General features: G+C 44.9%; 1 protein-coding gene across 2 annotated transcripts in view; it reads left to right on the forward strand.

Annotated features, from left to right (window-relative positions):
- Positions 1–22,441, forward strand: part of LOC115200050 (neuronal calcium sensor 1) — a 40,937-nt gene that overhangs the window by 15,120 nt on the left and 3,376 nt on the right. For both annotated transcript variants that reach the window (XM_029762736.1, XM_029762735.1), the window contains 2 exons: positions 19,617–19,755; positions 22,287–22,365. In XM_029762736.1, the coding sequence (XP_029618596.1) occupies positions 19,617–19,755; positions 22,287–22,365 (218 nt within the window). The remainder of the gene's footprint in view (positions 1–19,616; positions 19,756–22,286; positions 22,366–22,441) is intronic.

A 22,441-nucleotide genomic window follows, 5' to 3' on the forward strand; every position in this document is an offset into this window, starting at 1 on the left:
TATTAGGAAGGTGTTATTAATGTTTTGTACACTCAATGTATATGTCATTTAGCAGACGCCTTTAAGAGACTTAGTCATGATTGCATACATTTTACGTATGGATGGTGCCGGGAATAGAACCCACTACCCTGGCATTACAAGCACCCTGCTCTACCAACTGAGCTACAAAGAACCTGATATGCTTATCAACCAGGCTCAAATGTTGCTGCTGCCCCCTGGGGAAATGGCGTGTGGAAGTGTAACCTGGATAGTGTTTGTCTATGGCCTAATACTAACCCCCCCCCAAATTTAAAAAAAGTATAAAACCATTGTCAACAATATCTATTTCCAGTCACAAAACTAAAACCATTAAATTGCCAAAAGTCTCTGACTTCACCAAACTAAGGGACAACCTGTAACCTCTCCGGTTCTAAACTGATAGACCAACTCCATTTGCTCGGCCCATGGTCACAAGCACCAAGCCCCATCTGATATGTAGACAACAATGAGAGACTTGGAGCACTCAATGGAGGGGAACTGTTGGCCATATCCTCCTCACTTAACAGAAGACACACTAGGCTTACATCCTGCAGGAACTGTCAACCGCTCCTCAACAACAGGAAGTGACAACACCGGTGGATCTGGCTTCTCCACCAACCTCACTTCTTCAAGCTCCTGATTGTCATCACAAGACACAGCCGTGTCAACCTGCAAAACCCAGACCGGTCTTCCAGCGAATCCTCACAACATGACTGGAAATAATCTTCTCCGTACCATAGCTCCATGAGAAATGTGTCAGCTAAATCAAAACCTGACACCCAAACAACCTCACGGTCAGCCTGTTGAGGAACCACAACCTCCATTACTTTGGCAAAGAATGTGTCAGCTAAAGGAACAAAACTGACAAACTGACTTCAACAGATCACTCGGGGGAACCAACTTATTTCGCAGACACAACCTAGTGGCTCAGTAGCACTCAACCCAACAAAGAACGTCTCCCCTAAATGTACACCTGAATGAACCTCAAGGGTGCCCTACATCACATATCTCTGCCCAGGTCTCAGCTAGAGACACACAAGAATCACCTTCCTCACTAGGGAAAACCATTTCCTGGGAACCACTAGTTTGGAAAAGAAGTCCCCACACAAATCATCCTCCTCCCTATCTGGTTTGCATTCTTCTGACCCTAAGTAACTGCACACACTGGGGATACCTCAAAACGCTCCTTGAGAGACTCCACCCCTTACACACCTGACCTTTCACTGGGGTTAAACTAGCTCATCTAGCTCAAACCTGATCACTTGGGGAAACTAGCCCATTGCTCTGATCACTGGTGAAATCTAGATTATTAACAAGACTGTCAACACAAACTTTCTACCCTCTATACTGTCCTTCATTTATCTGCTCTTTCAAGAGTGCTATTTCCTGTTCTAGCCTCGCAATTTCCAACAAGTCTACCTTCTGAATGCTATCCACCAGAACCGCACTTCTGCCACCGCACTTCTTGTTAGCATGAGAGAACCTCAATCTGAAAACCTCAACCAACTATCCTTTGCACAAAACACTGCTGGCTCAAATGCCCCCATGGACAAAATCAGTACGCTAATCAGAACAAATAAATCCACTCACAAAAGTCACAGTTAGCACTAGCTCACCGCTAACCAACCAATACATCCACGCACTCCAAGCCCATAGAGATAACCACTTCTATCAGGCAAAAACCTAACCAGCACGCCATGCTCAAATTCTACAAACCATAGCCACAGTTAGCCACTAGCCTAGCAGTAACACAACTTGATTTACCACAGCTACACACTATAGCAACCTTTAGCCACTACCCTAGTGCTAACACAAACACATGTGCCACATAGCCCTCCAGACTACAAACTGGGAAATGTAATCCTGCAAATAGCGCCAAAACAGCTATCAAAACCATAGCCAAAAACATTCAACACAAAATGTTCCAGCCCACGGGCAAAACACCTCATCAGCCCTACCGTAGTTAATGATTACCAGCTGCAAACTACATTCGCAGGCGTGACCACACCAAATATTTCTGTTGACCAACACCATCAGCTATCTTGGTAGCCAGCAACCTGAAGCTCACACCTGCACTGCTGACAACATCACCTAGCATGCTAGCTTGACACAAACACCTGCTACAAACTTTATCAACAGATGCACAGCCACACCATACCAGTTCAAACCACCCGGACTAACATCACAAATGCCAACATGTGTTAATATTTATCCCGGACTAGCCCCCATCTGTTAGGACACCAATCACTAGCCTACGGATATTGTTGCACTCACTTTGTCTAGGGGTCTTAGGACTAGTTATGTGGTCTGTAACCTGAATGAATATGTGCATTTATGTGAGAAAAAATATTCCATTTTATTTGGAATGGCAAGCCAGCCAAAATTAAAAGGGCCTATTTATATAATTAATATGAATTCGGAGGGCAGAAATGATTCAATACTAAAGCATTAGACCTCTCACTAAAGGCGTCAGTCATACAAAAGTTATACTTAAATCCGAACTGGTTCTCTAGCAAATTAGTAAGAATGTCTCACCCCATGTTCAAGAATGGCCTTTTTCCCTTTATTCAGATTTCAACTGCTCACTTTCGGTTATTTGATAATGAAATCATCTCCAAAAAATAGTTATTTTTTAAACAAGCCATAGAAAGTTGGTTGGAATTTAAGTTTAATCCACCAGAAAAGACAGAACAAATAATACAACAAATATTGTGTTTAAACTCAAATACACTAATTGATTATTTTTTTTAAAACTATTTTTTGATAAAATGTTTAAAGAAATGTATAATCTTTGTAGATTATATCATAAATAGGACTTGTGGAGTTGTGTCACACATGCAGCTAACACAAATATATGGAAATGTCTGCTCTACCCAAAATTACAACCAACTAATTGCAGCATTACCCACAAAAATGGAAGAGGCAAGTGGAAGGGGGAAAAGTAAGGAACTTGTCTGTCGGCCCTGCATTAAAGACCAAAATTGGTTAAAGAAAATTGTGATAAATAAAATATATCCCAGTTTAATTTAAGGACCCAAAAATTGACAGCTGTGCCATTTAGATTGCGAAATAGTTGGGAGGAGATTTTCGATGTGCTGATTCCATGGCACATGGTTTATGAATTGACACGCAAAATGACACCGGTTTCAAAACCTTTATTTTTAAAAAAAAATTTACTTTCAATTTCAATTATTATAGAAAATTCTTGCAACCAATATAATGTTTTATATATGGAGGATACAACCTTCCCAGCTCTGCAGATTTTGCTGTGAGGAGGCAGAGTCATTAGATCATTTATATTGGTACTGTCCATATGTAGCTTGTTTTTGGTCACAGGTCCAGGAATGGCTGAAGAATTGCAACATTTACCTGGAGCTAATGCTGCAGATACACTGTAGCAATACTGGGTGATTTGAAAAGTCAGTCAATTAATCAATAATATACTTTAAGCAAAAATGTTAATCTTTAATTTACAATCTGTAGAAACTATGAGAATAGAAAGGTTCAGAACTTTTTTGAAGCATCACAGCACAGTTGAAAAATATATGGATGGTGATAAGAGACAGATGGGAGGGGTTGAATGGAGCTGAAGGGTGGGACTGATATCAACAAGATAACAGATGTAAAATATACTGTGTCTGTAAAATGTATATAGGTTCAAAACTTTTGTGAAATAGCACAGTTAAAAATATATGGCAAATAGAAATCAAACTGGATGGACATCAGAAATAGAGGAAGACCAGGACTAAAAACAAACAAAACTATTGTAAAATGGATTGTGACTGTAAAATGTATATTGCATGTATAAGCTGGAAGTAGAAGCTTACTCCAATTAGGGGAGAGGTGGTAGGGTTTGTGGGAAATAATAAAGGAAAATATATTTTATAAAGATATACACTGCTCAAAAAAATAAAGGGAACACTTAAACAACACAATGTAACTCCAAGTCAATCACACTTCTGTGAAATTGTCACAAGTATTGCCGTGTTGAATGGAGGACCAATACGCAGCAGGAATGTGGATGCTCATCTTTTAATTATAAAGAATGAAGCGTACACAAAAAACAAGAAAGACGAATGACAGTTTTACATGCTAACTCCAGAATGCTTAGCAGTGCAAAATATAACTACCCACAAATGACAAACCAAACACACACCTACTTATAGGACTCCCAATCAGAGGCAACTAGAAACACCTGCCTCCAATTGAGAGTCCAGCACCCAAACCTACACATAGAAAAACTAACCTAGGACATACTATTTCAGAAACATACACCCAAAACCCAGGAACACATAAATAACACACCCCTCTAAACCACACACAAAAAAAAACACCATACAAAACAAACATACCTCTGCCACGCCCTGACCAAATATAATACAAATAATACCTAAATACTGGTCAGGACGTGACAGAAATCAAACTGTCCACTTAGGAAGCAACACTGATTGACAATAAATTTCACATGCTGTTGTGCAAATGGAATAGACAACAGGTGGAAATTATAGGCAATTAGCAAGACACCCCCAATAAAGGAGTGGTTCTGCAGGTGGGGACCACAGACCACTTCTCTGTTCCTATGCTTCCTGGCTGATGTTTTGGTCACTTTTGAATGCTGGCGGTGCTTTCACTCTAGTGGTAGCATGAGACGGAGTCTACAACCCACACAAGTGGCTCAGGTAGTGCAGCTCATCCAGGATGGCACATCAATGCGAGCTGTGGCAAGAAGGTTTGCTGTGTCTGTCAGCGTAGTGTCCAGAGCATGGAGGCGCTACCAGGAGGCAGGCCAGTACATCAGGAGACGTGGAGGAGGTCGTAGGAGGGCAACAACCCAGCAGCAGGACCGCTACCTCTGCCTTTGTGCAAGGACGAGCAGGAGAAGCACTGCCAGAGCCCTGCAAAATCACCTCCAGCAAGCCACAAATGTGCATGTGTCTGCTCAAACGGTCAGAAACAGACTCCATGAGGGTGGTATGAGGGCCCGACGTCCACAGGTGGGGGTTGTGCTTACAGCCCAACACCGTGCAGGACGTTTGGCATTTGCCAGAGAACACCAAGATTGGCAAATTCGCCACTGGCACCCTGTGCTCTTCACAGATGAAAGCAGGTTCACACTGAGCACGTGACAGAGTCTGGAGACGCCGTGGAGAACGTTCTGCTGCCTGCAACATCCTCCAGCATGACCGGTTTGGCGGTGGGTCAGTCATGGTGTGGGCTGGCATTTCTTTGGGGGGCCGCACAGCCCTCCATGTGCTCGCCAGAGGTAGCCTGACTGCCATTAGGTACCGAGATGAGATCCTCAGACCCCTTGTGAGACCATATGCTGGTGCGGTTGGCCCTGGGTTCCTCCTAATGCAAGACAATGCTAGACCTCATGTGGCTGGAGTGTCAGCAGTTCCTGCAAGAGGAAAGCATTGATGCTATGGACTGGCCCGCCCGTTCCCCTGACCTGAATCCAATTGAACACATCTGGGACATCATGTCTCGCTCCATCCACCAACGCCACGTTGCACCACAGACTGTCCAGGAGTTGGCGGATGCTTTCGTCCAGGTCTGGGAGGAGATCCCTCAGGAGACCATCCGCCACCTCATCAGGAGCATGCCCAGGCGTTGTAGGGAGGTCATACAGGCACGTGGAGGCCACACACACTACTGAGCCTCATTTTGAGTTGTTTTAAGGACATTACATCAAAGTTGGATCAGCCTGTAGTGTGGTTTTCCACTTTAATTTTGAGTGTGACTCCAAATCCAGACCTCCATGGGTTGATAAATTGGATTTCCATTGATTATTTTTGCGTGATTTTGTTGTCAGCACATTGAACTATGTAAAAAAAAAAGTATTTAATAAGATTATTTCTTTCATTCAGATCTAGGATGTGTTGTTTAAGTGTTCCCTTTACACACACACACACACACGTATTTATGTTTATATACAGTTGAAGTCGGAAGTTTACATACACTTAGGTTGGAGTTATTAAAACTCGTTTTTCAACCAATCCACAAATGTCTTGTTAACAAACTATAGTTTTGGCAAGTCGGATAGGACATCTACTTTGTGTATGACACAAGTAATTTTTCCAACAATTGTTTACAGACAGATTATTTCACTTATAATTCACTGTATCACAATTCCAGTGGGTCAGAAGTTTACATACACTAAGTTGACTGTGCCTTTAAACAGCTTGGAAAATTCCAGAAAATGATGTCATGGCTTTAGACGCTTCTGATAGGCTAATTTACATCATTTGAGTCAATTGGAGGTGTACGTGTGGATGTATTTCAAGGCCTACCTTCAAACTCAGTGCCTCTTTGCTTGACATGGGAAAATCAAAAGAAATCAGCCAAGACCTCAGAAAAAAAATTGTAGACCTCCACAACTCTGGTTCATCCTTGGGAGGAATTTCCAAACGCCTGAAGGTACCACGTTCGTCTGTACAAACAATAGTACGCAAGTATAAACACCATGGGAACACGCAGCTGTCATACTGCTCAGGATGGAGACGCGTTCTGTCTCCTAGAGATGAACGTACTTTGGTGCGAAAAGTTCAAATCAATCCAAGAACAACAGCAAAGGACCTTGTGAAGATGCTGGAGGAAACAGGTACAAAGGTATCTATATCCACAGTAAAACGAGTCCTATATCAACATAACCTGAAAGACCTCTCAGCAAGGAAGAAGCCACTGCTCCAAAACCGCCATTAAAAAAGCCAGACTACGGTTTGCAACTGCACATGGGGACAAAGATCGTACTTTTTGGAGAAAAGTCCTCTGGTCTGATGAAATAAAAATAGAACTGTTTGGCCATTATGAGCATCGTTATGTTTGGAGGAAAAAGGGGGAGGCTTGCAAGCCAAAGAACACCATCCCAACCGAGAAGCACAGGGGTGGCAACATCATGTGGGGGTGCTTTGCTGCAGGAGGGACTGGTGCACTTCACAAAATAGATGGCATCATGAGGTGGGAAAATTATGTGGATATATTGAAGCAACATCAAGACATCAGTCAGGAAGTTAAAGCTTGGTCGCAAATGGGTCTTCCAAATGGACAATGACCCCAAGCTTGCTTCCAAAGTTGTGGCAAAATGGCTTAAGGACAACAAAGTCAAGGTATTGAAGTGGCCATCATAAAGCCTTGCCCTCAATCCTATAGAAAATGTGTGGGCAGAAATGAAAAAGTGTGTGCGGGCAAGGAGGCCTACAAACCTGACTCAGTTACACCAGCTCTGTCAGGAGGAATAACCCTAACCCTAACTTATTGTAGGAAGCTTGTGGAAGGCTACCCGAAACATTTTACCCAAGTTAAACAGTTTAAAGGCAATGCTACTGTAACGGCTGTCTTCAGAAATGGACCAAGGCGCAGCAGGTATGTGGATACTCATAGTTTAATTTAAAAAAAAAAGAGTAAAGCATCCACGGTGAAAAACAATAAACAAGACAGCAGCAACAGTTTTACAGGCTCTACAAACGCAGTGCAAAAACAACCACCCACAACCCCAAAGAAAAACACACACACCTATATAGGACTTCCAATCAAAGGCAACTCAACACACCTGCCTTCAATTGGAAGTTCCAATCAACAATACAAACATTCCCATACACAAAACTGCCACGTCCTGACCCCAAAACTAAAACAATAGCTCCATCTGCTGGTCAGGACGTGACAGTACCCCCCCCCTCAAGGTGCAGACCCCGGAATGCACCTACCAACAGAAAACCCATAAACAATAACCCCTAAACAATAAGGGAGGGAAGGGAGGGTGGCTGCCGTCACCGACGGCACTGTGCTACACCCTCCCTCCCCAACCCACCTATCCTGGAGGTGGCTCAGGTGCAGGACGTGGACCTCGCTCCACCTTCGGCGTCGCCCACTTTGGTGGCGCCGATAGCTGCGCCGGGCAGACGGGCCACTCGGGCTGACCCTGGCAGACGGACCACTCGGGCTGGGTCGGAAGACATGCGGCCACTCGGGCTGGGCAGGAGGGCCACTCGGGCTGGACCGGAGGGCAGGAGGGCCACTCGGGTTGGACCGGAGGGCAGGAGGGCCACTCGGGTTGGACCGGAGGGCAGGAGGGCCACTCGGGCTGGACCGGAAGGCAGGAGGGCCACTCGGGCTGGGCCGGAGGGCAGGAGGGCCACTCGGGCTGGGCAGGAGGGCCACTCGGGCTGGGCCGGAGGGCAGGAGGGCCACTCGGGCTGGGCCGGAGGGCAGGAGGGCCACTCGGGCTGGGCCGGAGGGCAGGAGGGCCACTCGGGCTGGGCAGGAGGGCCACTTGGGCTGGGCCGGAGGGCAGGAGGGCCACTAGGGCTGGGCCGGAGGGCAGGAGGGCCACTAGGGCTGGGCCGGAGGGCAGGAGGGCCACTAGGGCTGGGCCGGAGGGCAGGAGGGCCACTAGGGCTGGGCAGGAGGGCAGGAGGGCCACTCGGGCTGGGCAGGAGGGCCACTCGGGCTGGGCAGGAGGGCCACTCGGGCTGGACAGGAGGACCACTCTGGCAGATCCTGACAGGCAGGGCACCCTGGCAGATCAGGGCAGGCGGGCACCTCTGGCAGAACCGGGCAGTCGGGCCACCCTGGCAGAACCGGGCAGTCGGGCCACCCTGGCAGAACCGGGCAGTCGGGCCACCCTGGCAGAACCGGGCAGTCGGGCCACCCTGGCAGAACCTGGCAGTCGGGCCACTCTGGCGGCTCCTGACTAGCGGGCGGCTCTGGCGGCTCCTGACTGGCGGGCGGCTCTGGCGGCTCCTGACTGGCGGGCGGCTCTGGCGGCTCCTGACTGGCGGGCGGCTCTGGCGGCTCCTGACTGGCGGGCGGCTCTGGCGGCTCCTGACTGGCGGGCGGCTCTGGCGGCTCCTGACTGGCGGGCGGCTCTGGCGGCTCCTGACTGGCGGGCGGCTTTGGCGACTGTTGACTGGCGGGCGGCTCTGGCGACTGTTGACTGGCGGGCGGCTCTGGCGACTGTTGACTGGCGGGCGGCTCTGGCGACTGTTGACTGGCGGGCGGCTCTGGCGACTGTTGACTGGCGGGCGGCTCTGGTGACTGTTGACTGGCGGGCGGCTCTGGTGACTGTTGACTGGCGGGCAGCTCTGGCGACTTACGCCTGGCGAGGCTGGGCTGACGCACTAGACTCCTGATGCGTGGGGCTGGTACTGGACATGCCAGCCTGGAGACACGCACCTCCATGCTAGTGAGTCTAGCGGGAAACACCGGACCGAAAGGGCGCACTGGCGGTCTTGAGTGCAGGGTTGGCTTCACCCCTTCCGGCTCAATGCTCACCTTGCCCTGGCACCTGCGGGGCGCTGGTACCGGGCGGACTGGTCTGTGCGTCCGTATAGGCGAGATGGTGCGTACCTCACCGTAACATGGCGCCCTCCACCTCATACGCACCTCACTGTAGTCACGGGTAGCTGGCTTACGGCTCTTCCCTGGCCTGGCCAAGCTACCCGTGTGCCCCCCCAAAAAATCTTGGGGCTGCCTCTCGGGTTCCCTTAGCTCCCTTAACTTGTCCTCCCAGAATTGTCTTTCGTCCTGCCAGGTCCATTCCTCCATTTTTTCCTCCCGTGGCTTCCTCCTCTTCTGCTGCTTGGTCCTTTGGTGGGTGGTTCTGTAACGGCTGTCTTCAGAAATGGAGCAAGGCGCAGCAGGTATGTGGATACTCATAGTTTAATTCAAAAAAAGAGTAAAGCATCCACGGTGAAAAACAATAAACAAGACAGCAGCAACAGTTTTACAGGCTCTACAAACGCAGTGCAAAAACAACCACCCACAACCCCAAAGAAAAACACACACACCTATATAGGACTTCCAATCAAAGGCAACTCAACACACCTGCCTTCAATTGGAAGTCCCAATCAACAATACAAACATTCCCATACACAAAACTGCCACGTCCTGACCCCAAAACTAAAACAATAGCTCCATCTGCTGGTCAGGACGTGACAGCTACGAAATACTAATTGAGTGTATGTAAACTTCTGACCCACTGGGAATGTGATGAAAGAAATAAAAGCTGAAATAAATCATTCTCTCTACTATTATTCTGACATTTCACATCCTTAAAATAAAGTGCTGATCCTAACTGACCTAAGACAGGGAATTGTTACTATGATTAAATGTCAGGAATTGTTGAAAAACTGAGTTTAAATGTATTTGGCTATGGTGTATGTAAACGTCTGACTTCAACTGTATATATAAACATACATACGTTTGTATGTATGTATATGTTTATATATATATATATATACACAAACACGTGTATATATATTATATATGTGTATGTCTATTTTTTACCTTTATTTATCTAGGAAGGTCAGTTAAGAACAAATTCTTATTTTCAATGACGGCCTAGGAACAGTGGGTTGACGGCCTAGGAACAGTGGGTTAACTGCCTTGTTCAGGGGCAGAACGACAGATTTTTACCTTGTCAGCTCAGGGATTCAATCTTGCAACCTTTTGGTTACTAGTCCAATTCTTTAACCATTAGGCTACCTGCTGGTAAATAGTACCCGCAAAACACCAGTCTCAACGTCAACAGTGAAAGGGCGACTCTGGGATGCTGGCCTTCTAGGCAGAGTTGCAAAGAAAAAGGCATATCTCAGACTGGCCAATAAAAAGAAAAGATTAACATGGGTAAGTGAACACAGACACTGGACAGAGGAACATCCCGGAGTCGCCTCTTCACTTTGACGTTGAGACTGGTGTTTTGCGGGTATTATTTAATGAAGCTGACTTGTGAGGCGTCTGTTTCTCAAACTTGACACTCTAATGTACTTGTTCTCTTGCTAAGTTGTGCATCGGGGCCTCCCACTCCTCTTTTTATTCTGGTTAGAGCCAGTTTGTGCTGTTCTGTGAAGGGAGTAGTACACAGCAATTTCTCACATGGAATAGCCTTCATTTCTCAGAACAAGAATAGACTTTGTTTCTGGCCATTTTGAGCCTGATATCGAACCCACAAATGCTTATGCTCCAGATACTCAACTAGTCAGTTGTATTGCTTCTGTAATCAGCACAACAGTTTTCAGCTGTGCTAACATAATTGTAAAAGGGTTTTCTAATGATCAATTAGCCTTTTTAAAATGATGAACTTGGATTAGCTAACATAACGTGCCATTGGAACACAGGGGTGATGGTTGCTGATAATGGGCCTATGTACGCCTATGTAGATATTCCATTAAAAATCAGCCGTTTCCAACTACAAAGGGATAACGAATCCAGTTGTTTGTGTCATCCGTTTCGGGGAAAGTACCCGCGTAATTGCGCACCCAACTCACTGGTACTTCGCTATATCACATTTGACAGTGTCCATAAGCTTGAGTTCATTTGCACACAAAAAATCATACAATGATGAAAAGACCTGTGTGTTGTCCTTGTTAATGTAGACAGAGAAGAGCTCCAATTTCTTAATCATAGCCTCATTTTTGTCCCGCACATTGAACATAGTTGTGGAGAGTCCCTGTAATCCTAGATTCAGATCATTCAGGCGAGAAAAAACATCACCCAGATAGGCCAGTTGTGTGAGAAACTCGTCATCATGCAAGCGGTCAGACAAGTGAAAATTATGGTCAGTAAAAAAACTTTTAGCTCGTCTCTCAATAAAAAAAAAAACTTTCAATACTTCTGTATGTTGTAAAAGCGTTACATGGTCGCTGGCCATATCATAGTGCAGAAAATAGTGCAGAAAATACACGAGAGTTCAGGGGCTTTGCTTTAACAAAGTTAACAATTTTCACTGTAGTGTCCAAAATGTATTTCAAGTTGTCAGGCATTCCCTTGGCAGTAAGAGCCTCTCGGTGGATGCTGCAGTGTACCCAAGTGGCGTCTGGAGCAACTGCTTGCACGCGCGTTACCACTCCACTATGTCTCCCTGTCATGGCTTTTGCGCCATCAGTACAGATACCAACACATCTTGACCACCAAAGCCCATTTGATGTCACAAAGCTATCCAGTACTTTCAAAATATCCTCTCCTGTTGTCCTGTTTCCCAGTGGTTTGTGTAACCAATGCGAAATGGCTAGTTAGTTAGCGGTGGTGCGCGCTAATAGCATTTCAATCAGTGACGTCACTCGCTCTGAGACTTGAAGTAGGGTTTCCCCTTGCGTCGCAAGGGCCGCGGCTTTTGTGGCGCAATGGGTAATGATGCTTCGTGGGTGTCAGTTGTTGATGTGTGCAAGGGTCTCTGGTTCGAGCCCAGGTTGGGGCGAAGAGAGGGACGGAACCTACACTGTTACATTGATGCTGTTGACCCGGATCATTGGTTGCTGCGGAAAAGGAGGAGGTCAAAAGGGGGGTGAGTGCAACCGATGTGAAATGGCTAGTTAGTTAGCGGTGGTGCGCGCTAATAGCGTTTCAATCAGTGATGTCACTCGCTCTGAGACTTGAAGTAGGGTTTCCCCTTGCGTTACAAGGGCTGCGGCTTTTGTGGCGCGATGGGTAACGATGCTTCGGTGGGTGTCAGTTGTTGATGTGTGCAAGGGTCCCTGGTTCGAGCCCAGGTTGGGGCGAAGAGAGGGACGGAACCTACACTGTTACATTTGCAGAAGAGGATGTCTTCCTTAATTGACCCCCCTTTAAAGTAACGGACATATACCAGGAGCTGTGCCAGGCACGCCACATCTGTTGACTCATCCAGCTGTAACGCATAGTATTCACTGGCTTGTATGCGAAGCAGTAATTGTTTCAAAACATATCCTGCCATGTCACTGATGCGTCGTGAAACAGTGTAGTTTGATGAAGGCATTGTCTGTATAGTTTTTTTGGCCTTTTCCCCCAGCATTGTCCCAGCCATATCTGTGGCAGCAGGAAGAATTAAGTCCTCCACAATAGTATGGGGCTTGCCAGTCCTAGCCACTCGGTAGCTCACCATATAAGGCGCTTCTAGCCGCCTTATTAATAGTACCTGTTGCTTTTATACATGTCTTACTACTCAAAAGTCATCTTAATTCTCGCTCAAAAAACTCCTGTGGCTTATTTTTGAAATTGGCATGTTTTGTTTCTAAATGTCTGCACAGGAGTGAAGGTTTCATCGAGTTGTGAGATGAACACATATATAACACACTGTGGCTGAGGAAAGGCACTACTCCCAATATACAGTACCATTCAAAAGTTTGGGGTCACTTAGAAATGTCCTTGTTTTTGAAAGAAAAGCATTTTTTGTCAATTAAAATAACAACAAATTGATCAGAAATGCAGTGTAGACATTGTTAATGTTGTAAATGACTATTGTAGCTGGAAATGGCAGATTTTTTTTTATCTACATAGGCATACAGATCTACATAGGCGTACAGAGGCCTATACCCAGGTATTCCAGTTTGGGAATACCTGATCTAAAATATTGTGTGCTACAATGTAAGGCTGCTTGTTTCCAAATTATAACTGTTTTACTCAGGAAATGTTGTCTGCTGAACTGTTTTGTTTCCTTGCCACAATACCTCTTGAGTATCACGATACTGGTATTGTGACAACCCTAAAACATATACTTTCTTGAAGTTTTAACAGGTTAGATAAAAAATACCCAATTATGGTCTCCCCATCATCATTGACACAAAAAAGGGTGGACATTTATGCAGTACTGTATTATTGGTAAACTCCTCATTGTGGATGTGTTGAGTGCTTGGTCTCTCTGCATCTCATGAATCTGTGAACACATATAGAACAGTGACTGTGTGTTACCAATGGCAGTTAGGAATAGGTGATGTCTCACACACAAACATATACTATCTTGAAGTTTGAACAGGTTAGACTAAACCTACCTAATTATGTTCTCCCCATCGACGACCTTTCGTGAGCAGGCAAGTGGTGAGGCTGGAGGTGAGGTCTTTGCTAGCGCCCCATTGATGGGCATAGCAGCGTAGATCAGCTCCTAGCCCCTTATCAAAGATACTGGTCAGTCGCACACACACAGAGCATGATTAGCCTGGTGGAACCAACCTTATCAATGTGATCACCTTTCTATTTCACTTCAGATATCATAAAATGTGAAGTGAAATAGAATGGTGAACACAGCGATCAGGCTGGTTCCACCAGACTACGTCATGCCCTTGAGAACTACTTTATTGTGGAAAAGTGTACTTACTATGCATGTGATATGTGGTTGTCTTACGATGAATGCACTAACTGTAAGTCACTCTGGATAAGAGAGTCTGCTAAATGACTAAAATGTAAAAATGAAGCAATGGAGGAGGTGGGGTACTTGTGTCGCATGACACTTTTATTCTGAAGTTTTGCCTGGCAAGCTGTGAAAATTGCAGGTAAACAGTGAATTAAAATATTTTGGTTAGGTCGCTAAACCATTTGGGCTCCCGACTGGCGCTGCGGTCTAATGCACTGCATCTCAGGGCTAGAGGCGTCACTACAGACCCTGGTTCAATTCCAGTCTGTATCACAACCGGCCATGATTGGGAGTCCCATAGGGCGGCTCACAATTGGCCCAGCGCTGTCCTGGTTAGTGTTCGGCCTGGGGTAGGTCGTCATTGTAAATAAGAATTTGTTCTTACTGACTTGCCTAGTTAAATAACAGTTTAAAATTGCAATCACATTGCTTGACATGTTATGATACCCACCTTTTCTCCTTCTGATAGGTCCCGGCATCCGTTCATGACCAGGGGATCAGTCTGGCACCCAACTGTGCACTTTGTCTATCAGAAAAACAGGGTCAACGATTGTCATCATCCCTCAATTATAAACATAGCTCGAGAAATAACAACCTTGTTTGGAAGCTAATTCTATGCTTGACAGATGTTGACTGATTGGCTCCAGATTGGATTCGATTCAGGCCGGTGACACCATACAACCTACTGTGACATGTTTTGCCATGGCCCTGGGTTGGTTTGAGTTGGTTGCTGCTAGTTAGTACACTGCTGTAGTCAGACATGAGTTGTTATCTAGTACTACCATAGGTCCATTCAATATTTATTTGTGCCCTAGTCATGGGTTGCACCTTGGAGGCTAATGTGACTGTTTCATCTAAATTACACAAATTTACAGTGACATGGAAATACGATGACATTGCCAAAGTAGGCAAATAATTAGTAGCAAACAACTTTGCCATATTATGTCGTCAAATTTCCAAAGTTAAATCTAGAATTGGCTTCCTATTTCCTATTTCGCAACAAAGCATCCTTCACTCATGCTGCCAAACATACCCTCGTAAAACTGACCATCCTACTGATCCTCGACTTCGGCGATGTCATTTACAAAATAGCCTCCAATACCCTACTCAATAAACTGGATGCAGTCTATCACAGTGCCATCCGTTTTGTCACCAAAGCCCCATATACTACCCACCACTGCGACCTGTACGCTCTCGTTGGCTGGCCCTCGCTTCATACTCGTCGCCAAACCCACTGGCTCCAGGTCATCTACAAGACCCTGCTAGGTAAAGTCCCCCCTTATCTCAGCTCACTGGTCACCATAGCAGCACCCACCTGTAGCACGCGCTCCAGCAGGTATATCTCTCTGGTCACCCCCAAAGCCAATTCCTCCGTTGGCCGTCTCTCCTTCCAGTTCTCTGCTGCCAATGACTGGGACGAACTACAAAAATCTCTGAAACTGGAAACACTTATCTCCCTCACTAGCTTTAAGCACCAGCTGTCAGAGCAGCTCACAGATCACTGCACCTGTACATAGCCCATCTATAATTTAGCCCAAACAACTACCTCTTCCCCTACTGTATTTATTTATTTTGCTCCATTGCACCCCATTATTTCTATTTCTACTTTGCACTTTCTTCCACTACAAATCTACCATTCCAGTGTTTTACCACCATGGCCTTTTTTGTCTTTACCTCCCTTATCTCACCTCATTTGCTCACATTGTTTATAGACTTATTTTTCTACTGTATTATTGACTGTATGTTTGTTTACTCCATGTGTAACTCTGTGTTGTTGTATGTGTCGAACTGCTTTGCTTTAGCTTGGCCAATTGTAAATGAGAACTTGTTCTCAACTTGCCTACCTGGTTAAATAAAGGTGAAATAAATAAATGTAAAAAAAAAATTACTTTGCTGTTACTAGCAAAATTCGTCAAAAATAGCCAGCAATGCTAATGTTAGCTAGCTAAAAAAAATGTTTAAAAAAAGTTATATTGCATCTACAGTCAATCTGGCGACATCACAATCATGACAAAAAGTTGTCCTACTAATTATTTGCCTTCTTTTGAAATGGTATCGTGTTTCCAAGCCAAATCCGAGTTGTATTGAGGTAGGCTAACGTTATCTAGCTAGCAGTGATAATGATTATCAAATATACATAACCAGCAGTCTATGGCCTAGCTAGCTACTACCGGTATGCTCACCACTGGGCTCCTTCCACAGGGCATGCAAATCATTTGGATGTGCATCCTGCTGGAAACATGCATTGCATAGTTAATCTGTATAGGGCTTTTCAGTCTAAAACATCTGTGATCCTTTGAACGTGTTGGGGCGATGAAACAGTGGAGCCACATTGAATGAAGGGAAGCGAAGTGGGCAGAGGGGCGATTTGCACGTGGAGCTTGGCAAAAGAGGGCATGATTTGTTTACATAATTGTAATCCAAACCCAACCTACTTTTACTTGTTGTGACGCGCTGAGGTTCCAAACTCCGTGTTAGACGAGACTGACTTTATGACCAAAATTATCCTCTTTACACTTTGTAGTCATTTTTGACACTAGAATACATGTTTCTGACTCAAATTGATGCCTCAGGTCGTTTTCAAAGGGATTCGTTGGTGTTTAGGGGCAGCTGCTCTTTAAGAAATTTGAAGCACACAGGGAATTGGGTCATTTCCTCTGCCATGCAATGCTATAACAGTCAACTCATCTAAAAGCAAAATAATGATGCAGCTGCCTGATTATTCTGTTTTTATTTTTGTAGTAAATTAGTGGATGAAGATCAATAGTTGCATACATCTTACCCCCAAGCTAGATCTAGCTATACAACATATGATGATTTACTGTAGCCTATAGCACTTTGTAAATGCTGCCTTTCCCTATTTGTCTCATGTGCCAGGTCTTTAACATTATTTCATCTGCCTTGGCTTTGTGTCAAAACTTGATCCTTGTACGAGAGAGAGAAGTCAGTGCCTCGTGAGCCAGTCAATCAGTGTGTTGATGCACTGCCCTCTCTGATAGGGTCAGGGAGCAAGGGCTCATCCACATCCCTGTCCACACGCAGCAGAAAGACAACGCTCGGCTGGCTCTGTGCTTCAGCACGTGGCTACAGAGTCGGCCTGGGTGCACTGGGGCAGAATAACACCCTGGCTGTGCACTCCATCCAAGTCAGTCAGCCTTCCATCCAGTCTTTTACATAAAACGTTGCATGACTCCTCAATGGAAGATCAGCCGCAATCACCATGGTTGAGTGTGAAAGATGAGAGGCAGTTTAAACAGGGGAAAAGCCAGATGGTGTGTAATTAGTGGAGGAGCCACTGACAGACATAGAAAAAATAGCAAGGTTAGATAAATAGACTCTTAAACACGACCCTAGGCAACACATTGACTAGGGTTTCAATGATGGACTCTTTTGGCATAGAGGAACTACATCACTGCCTAAGTCGATAAGAAAAAAATAATAATACATCTGGAGGCTCTCAGACATGCCAGAATGCTGCGATTGAAAACCAAAGTTTGCAAGCAAAGCCTTTGCAGTGGTTTTAGTTAAGGTACTTGATGCAAACTAGCCACTTGCGAAATGCACACATTAAAAATAACATCTGTGATCTCCATCTTGCTAGCTACTATTTAGTATTTTGTTCAAGCGGATAAAGTAGTGACGTAGGCAGTGACGTAGTTCCTCTATGCCTAAAGAGTCCATCATTGAAACCAGACCCTAGTCACTGTGTTGCCTATGGTCGGGTTTTCGAAACTCTTAGATAAATGCTGGTGCTGTTAAATGTCTCCTCCATATTGATCAATGCTAATCTATTCAGGGGGAAATGTTATTAGCATGCTTAGTGCTCACCTGCAATCAATAACACAGGGACATAGCCAAGTATCCCTGCCAACTGGACAACAACAAGGGAAAATAGCTAAATAGCCTTGTCCACAACACTGTTTATAGCCATCCACCATGATGACAGATTGCAGCGTGTTGGTAGAAAGCTGCCAGTCATGTACAGTATATCCCCAGGTTGCCTCACTAACTATGACATAAAGTCACTGGTCTACTGGTTTAGGCTATTTTCATGTGAGTAAGAACAATTATCCTGAAAGGCCTGGGAGCTCGGCTACATGTCCATGCACAACTGCACATATGCTAGTGAGTTAGCCAGGGTCACATCAAACTAGAGAAAGATGCTTCACATTTAGTTAGATTAGGATCATCCTGCCCAATTACTAGTCAATGGTTACTAAGCAACTGATTTGAATCTAAAGGCCTGTGTGTTTTTGCACTAGCCTGTTTTTGCATGAGTCCCCCAATGAAATAAGTACTGAAATGATTTCCCTCTCACAGAGACAATGGGAATTTCCCAAATGAGTCAGACAAAATCTATTTCACTTGAAATGGGTCATATTGGGATTATGATGTGCTTTGTATTACCTGCCCGCTGAACGGCAATTAGACTTGATTCCTCATTGTTCTTCAATGGGCTTTCGTTTCCTCTGCATATCTCCACATCCGGATATGCAAATAGGAGGATTATGGCCTTCTCTTCAACATTTTCTCAGCCCATCTTTAGAGATTCGCTGTGTCTGTCTGTCCTATTCTAGGCTATGCAGGAGTGTGTTTTATCTGCAAGGCAGATTAAAAGTATGAGTTTCAGAGTGAGGAGCCAAAGGAAGGAGTGAGTGTACGGAGGATCTGTCCTGGCTTCATTCTTCATTCCTCTCAGTCTGGCCTTCATTACAGCAGATCCTCATCAGGACCAGTCTGTGTCTGTTGTCAATCACACAGAGACATGGGAAGTTATGGGAACTCGCAAAACACCTGTCTACCTCTCAACATCACTGTCTAACACTGGGTCAGACGTCATGTGGATGCACATTTTAGTCCACCAAACTGATAATACCTGATAATACCCCCATGCTTTTACCTGAGAGCGATGGAGAGAGAAATATACACTTATCTCCTTAAACTAGCCTACCCATCTCTGATTCCTTCTTCGAATCTCCCTCTCCCTCTCCGTCTCCCTCTCTGTACAGACCCATTAAAGGCTTGTTATTTTACTCTGATAACACTGTTTCTTTATTGAGTTGTACAACGAGACTGTCTACCTTTGAGGGACGGGGCTTGAAATTGGTTCTATAAATAGCTGTGATGTTATGTCATTCTGGACATATCATCTCATCTCTAGAGGCTAGAAGCTCACTGGTTGATTTATCATTTATGCACATTATCAAAAGACAAGAAAGTAATTTGATTTTAATTAAACTCCCTCTGCCTATTATATTTGATTAGAGACATTATCTTATCTCCTAGCAAGATAAATAGCTTTGGGTTAAACCTTTTTATACAACATGCTGTTTTAAACTAGATCAATGCTGCTTGCCTGTGAAGAGCTGCATCTGAAGCTCAGTGTTATTGAACAATGTCATATTATATTCAATAGGCTAATTGTATCCCTATCATGTTAACTTTCTCTTGTGTTCTCTTTGCCTTCCTCTATCATCATCATCATCATCTCCTGCAGGTACAAAGGCTTTATAAAGGACTGTCCAAGTGGTCAGCTGGATGCTGTGGGCTTTCAAAAGATCTACAAGCAGTTCTTCCCTTTTGGTGACCCCACCAAGTTTGCTTCTTTTGTCTTCAACGTCTTTGATGAAAACAAGGTTTTTGTTTTTTTATTATTTGTACCTCCATACAATTACATGTGCTTTTTCTGTGATTTTAATTCCATTTTCAGTCACTGTCATGTTAGAGGAGTAAATGCTTACATACTGTATAGTAAAAAGGTTTAGGATGCTGTTTCTGGTAGATGGGTGAGATAAATCTGTGATTATCTAACAGTTTCCAGTCTCTGTGGTGCCTTGAGGGTCATAGCACTGTGTAACAGTCTCTAATCAGAAGTGGAATCTGAGCGCAGAAAGGGTCCCTTTTATGGGGTCAATCAGAGGTGAGATGGGTTGACAAAGCACATGTCAGAGGTTCCTGGAAATGAGAGGGAAATGGACTTTGAACAAAGGTTTTTGTGATTCACAACAAGGCATTGCAATTCTTGTTTCATCCCCATGGTCTGTAGGCTTTGAGAGGAACCCCAAACGTTGTGTGAGTGTGTGGCTTGTTAATGAAACACGCTAGCTCGGCCTGGCATTATGTTATCAATATTCAATATTAATCATTCATAAAGCAGCATCCTCGTTTAGTTATCAAGGTCATCTGTTGTGTTGTTAAGAGCAGCCCTCGCAGGCTGGTCGATGACCCCTGGCGGCCATAGCCACGCACTGGTTCTGATGTTTATGTATGAGTTTAGTTTGTGCTAAGCACCCTGTCGTTAGAGAGAATGCATTGGTTCTAATAGTATTTGTAATCAGTGTAATTTTTCAGTTCTATGTCTGTTTTACAACAGCTGGCTGGCTGGCTGGTCCCTTGTCTGGTGGAGATAGAATCAGTCTGAGAGTTTTTAAATGCTTTTCTTGGGTCTCAGATCCCATATCTCTCCTTTAGCAGGCCTGGCTCAGGTCTGGGGTATATAACCTAGGATGTAATTTTGCCTACATCAGTATCTCTTGAAAATTAAATCAGAAAAGGTCTACTGGTATCTTCAAAATAAATATTTTGTTCCCCTCTTCTCACTATCATGTAGTAGCAGGCATTGCTGTCTATTGTATGTAATCACAAGCGCATACAGTCAGGATGCTCGCTGCATTTTGGCAAATTTTTGGAAAATATCAAGCAGCTGATTGTTTCGCAATATTTTAAAATACAATCGCGGGGAAAACAAAGTTTGGAAAAGCAAATGGTTTCTGTTGCAAATAGTATATTCTGATCCGTCTGTAGTTAGGCTACCAAAAGATCTTACCAAAAGTATGTGGACACCTGCTCATCGAACATCTCATTCCAAAATCATGGGCATTAATATGAAGTTGGTCCCCCCCTTTGCTACTATAACAGCCTCCACTCTTCTGGGAAGGCTTTCCACTGAATGTTGTAACATTGCTGCGGGAACTTGCTTCCATTCAGCCACGAGAGCATTAGTGAGGTCGGGCACTGATGTTGGGCGATTAGGCCTGGCTCGCAGTCGGCATTACAATTCATCCCAATGGTGTTCAATGGGGTTGAAGTCAGGGCTCTGTGCAGGCCAGTCAAGTTCTTCCACACCGATCTCGAAAAAACATTTCTGTATGGACCTCACTTTGTGCACGGGGGCATTGTCATGCTAAAACAGGAAAGGGCCTTCCCCAAATGGTTTCCACAAAGTTAGAAGCACAGAATTATCTAGAACGTCATTGTATACTGTAGCGTTAAGATTTCCCTTCACTGGAACTAAGGGTCCTATCCCGAACCATGAAAACAGCCCCAGACCATTATTTCTCCTCCACCAGTCAGATGGTGAAGCATGATTCAACACTCCAGAGAACGTGTTCCCACTGCTCCAGAGTCCAATGCGGCAAGCTTTACACCACTCCAGTCGACGCTTGGCATTGCGCATGGTGATCTTAGGCTTATGTGCGGCTGCTCGGTCATGGAAACCCATTTCATGAAGCTCCCGACGAACAGTTCTTGTGCTGACGTTGCTTCCAGAGGCAGTTTCGGTAGTGAGTGTTGCAACCGAGGACAGATGTTTTTATGCGCTACGCGCTTCAGCACTCAGCGATCCCATTCTGTGAGCTTGTGTGGCCTACCACTTTGCAGCTGAACCGTTGTTGCTCCTAGACGTTTCCACTTCACAATAACAGGACTTACAGTTGAACGAGGCAGCTTTAACAGGGCAGACATTTGATGAACTGACTTGTTGGAAAGGTAGCATCCTATGACGGTGCCACATTGAATGTCACAGCTCTTCAGTAAGGCCATTCTACTGAAAGTGTTTGTCTATAGAGATTGCATGGTCAGCTCGATTTTAGACACCTGTCAGCAACAGGTGTGGCTATAACAGCCGAATCCACTAATTTGAAGGGGTGTCCACACTTTTATATATATAGTGTACCTGGCAGCATGCATCCATCTTGCTAATGACCAGAGTTGACATGCTTTAGCCTCAGGGAGAGCCAGGTGCAAAGCAGAAATAGCAGCAGACATGGAGCACAAGCCTGACCCACTTTTCAGCAGTAGACCAAACAAAGTGTTTTGGGGAGTTAGTGTGAAAGAAGATATTTGTCTTGTGTCTAACACCCCCCCCCCCCTCTCTGTTTTTGAATAGGACGGACACATAGAGTTTTCAGAGTTCATCCAGGCCCTGTCGGTGACTTCGCGGGGGACACTGGATGAGAAGCTCAGATGTAAGGAGAGATGACCCCTTCACATCAGGCAGTGCACTTTGACATTTCAGTGACAGGATCTGAGTCTTTGTGATCG

This window comes from Salmo trutta, chromosome 9 (assembly GCF_901001165.1).
Source record: "Salmo trutta chromosome 9, fSalTru1.1, whole genome shotgun sequence".
NCBI lineage: Eukaryota > Metazoa > Chordata > Actinopteri > Salmoniformes > Salmonidae > Salmo > Salmo trutta.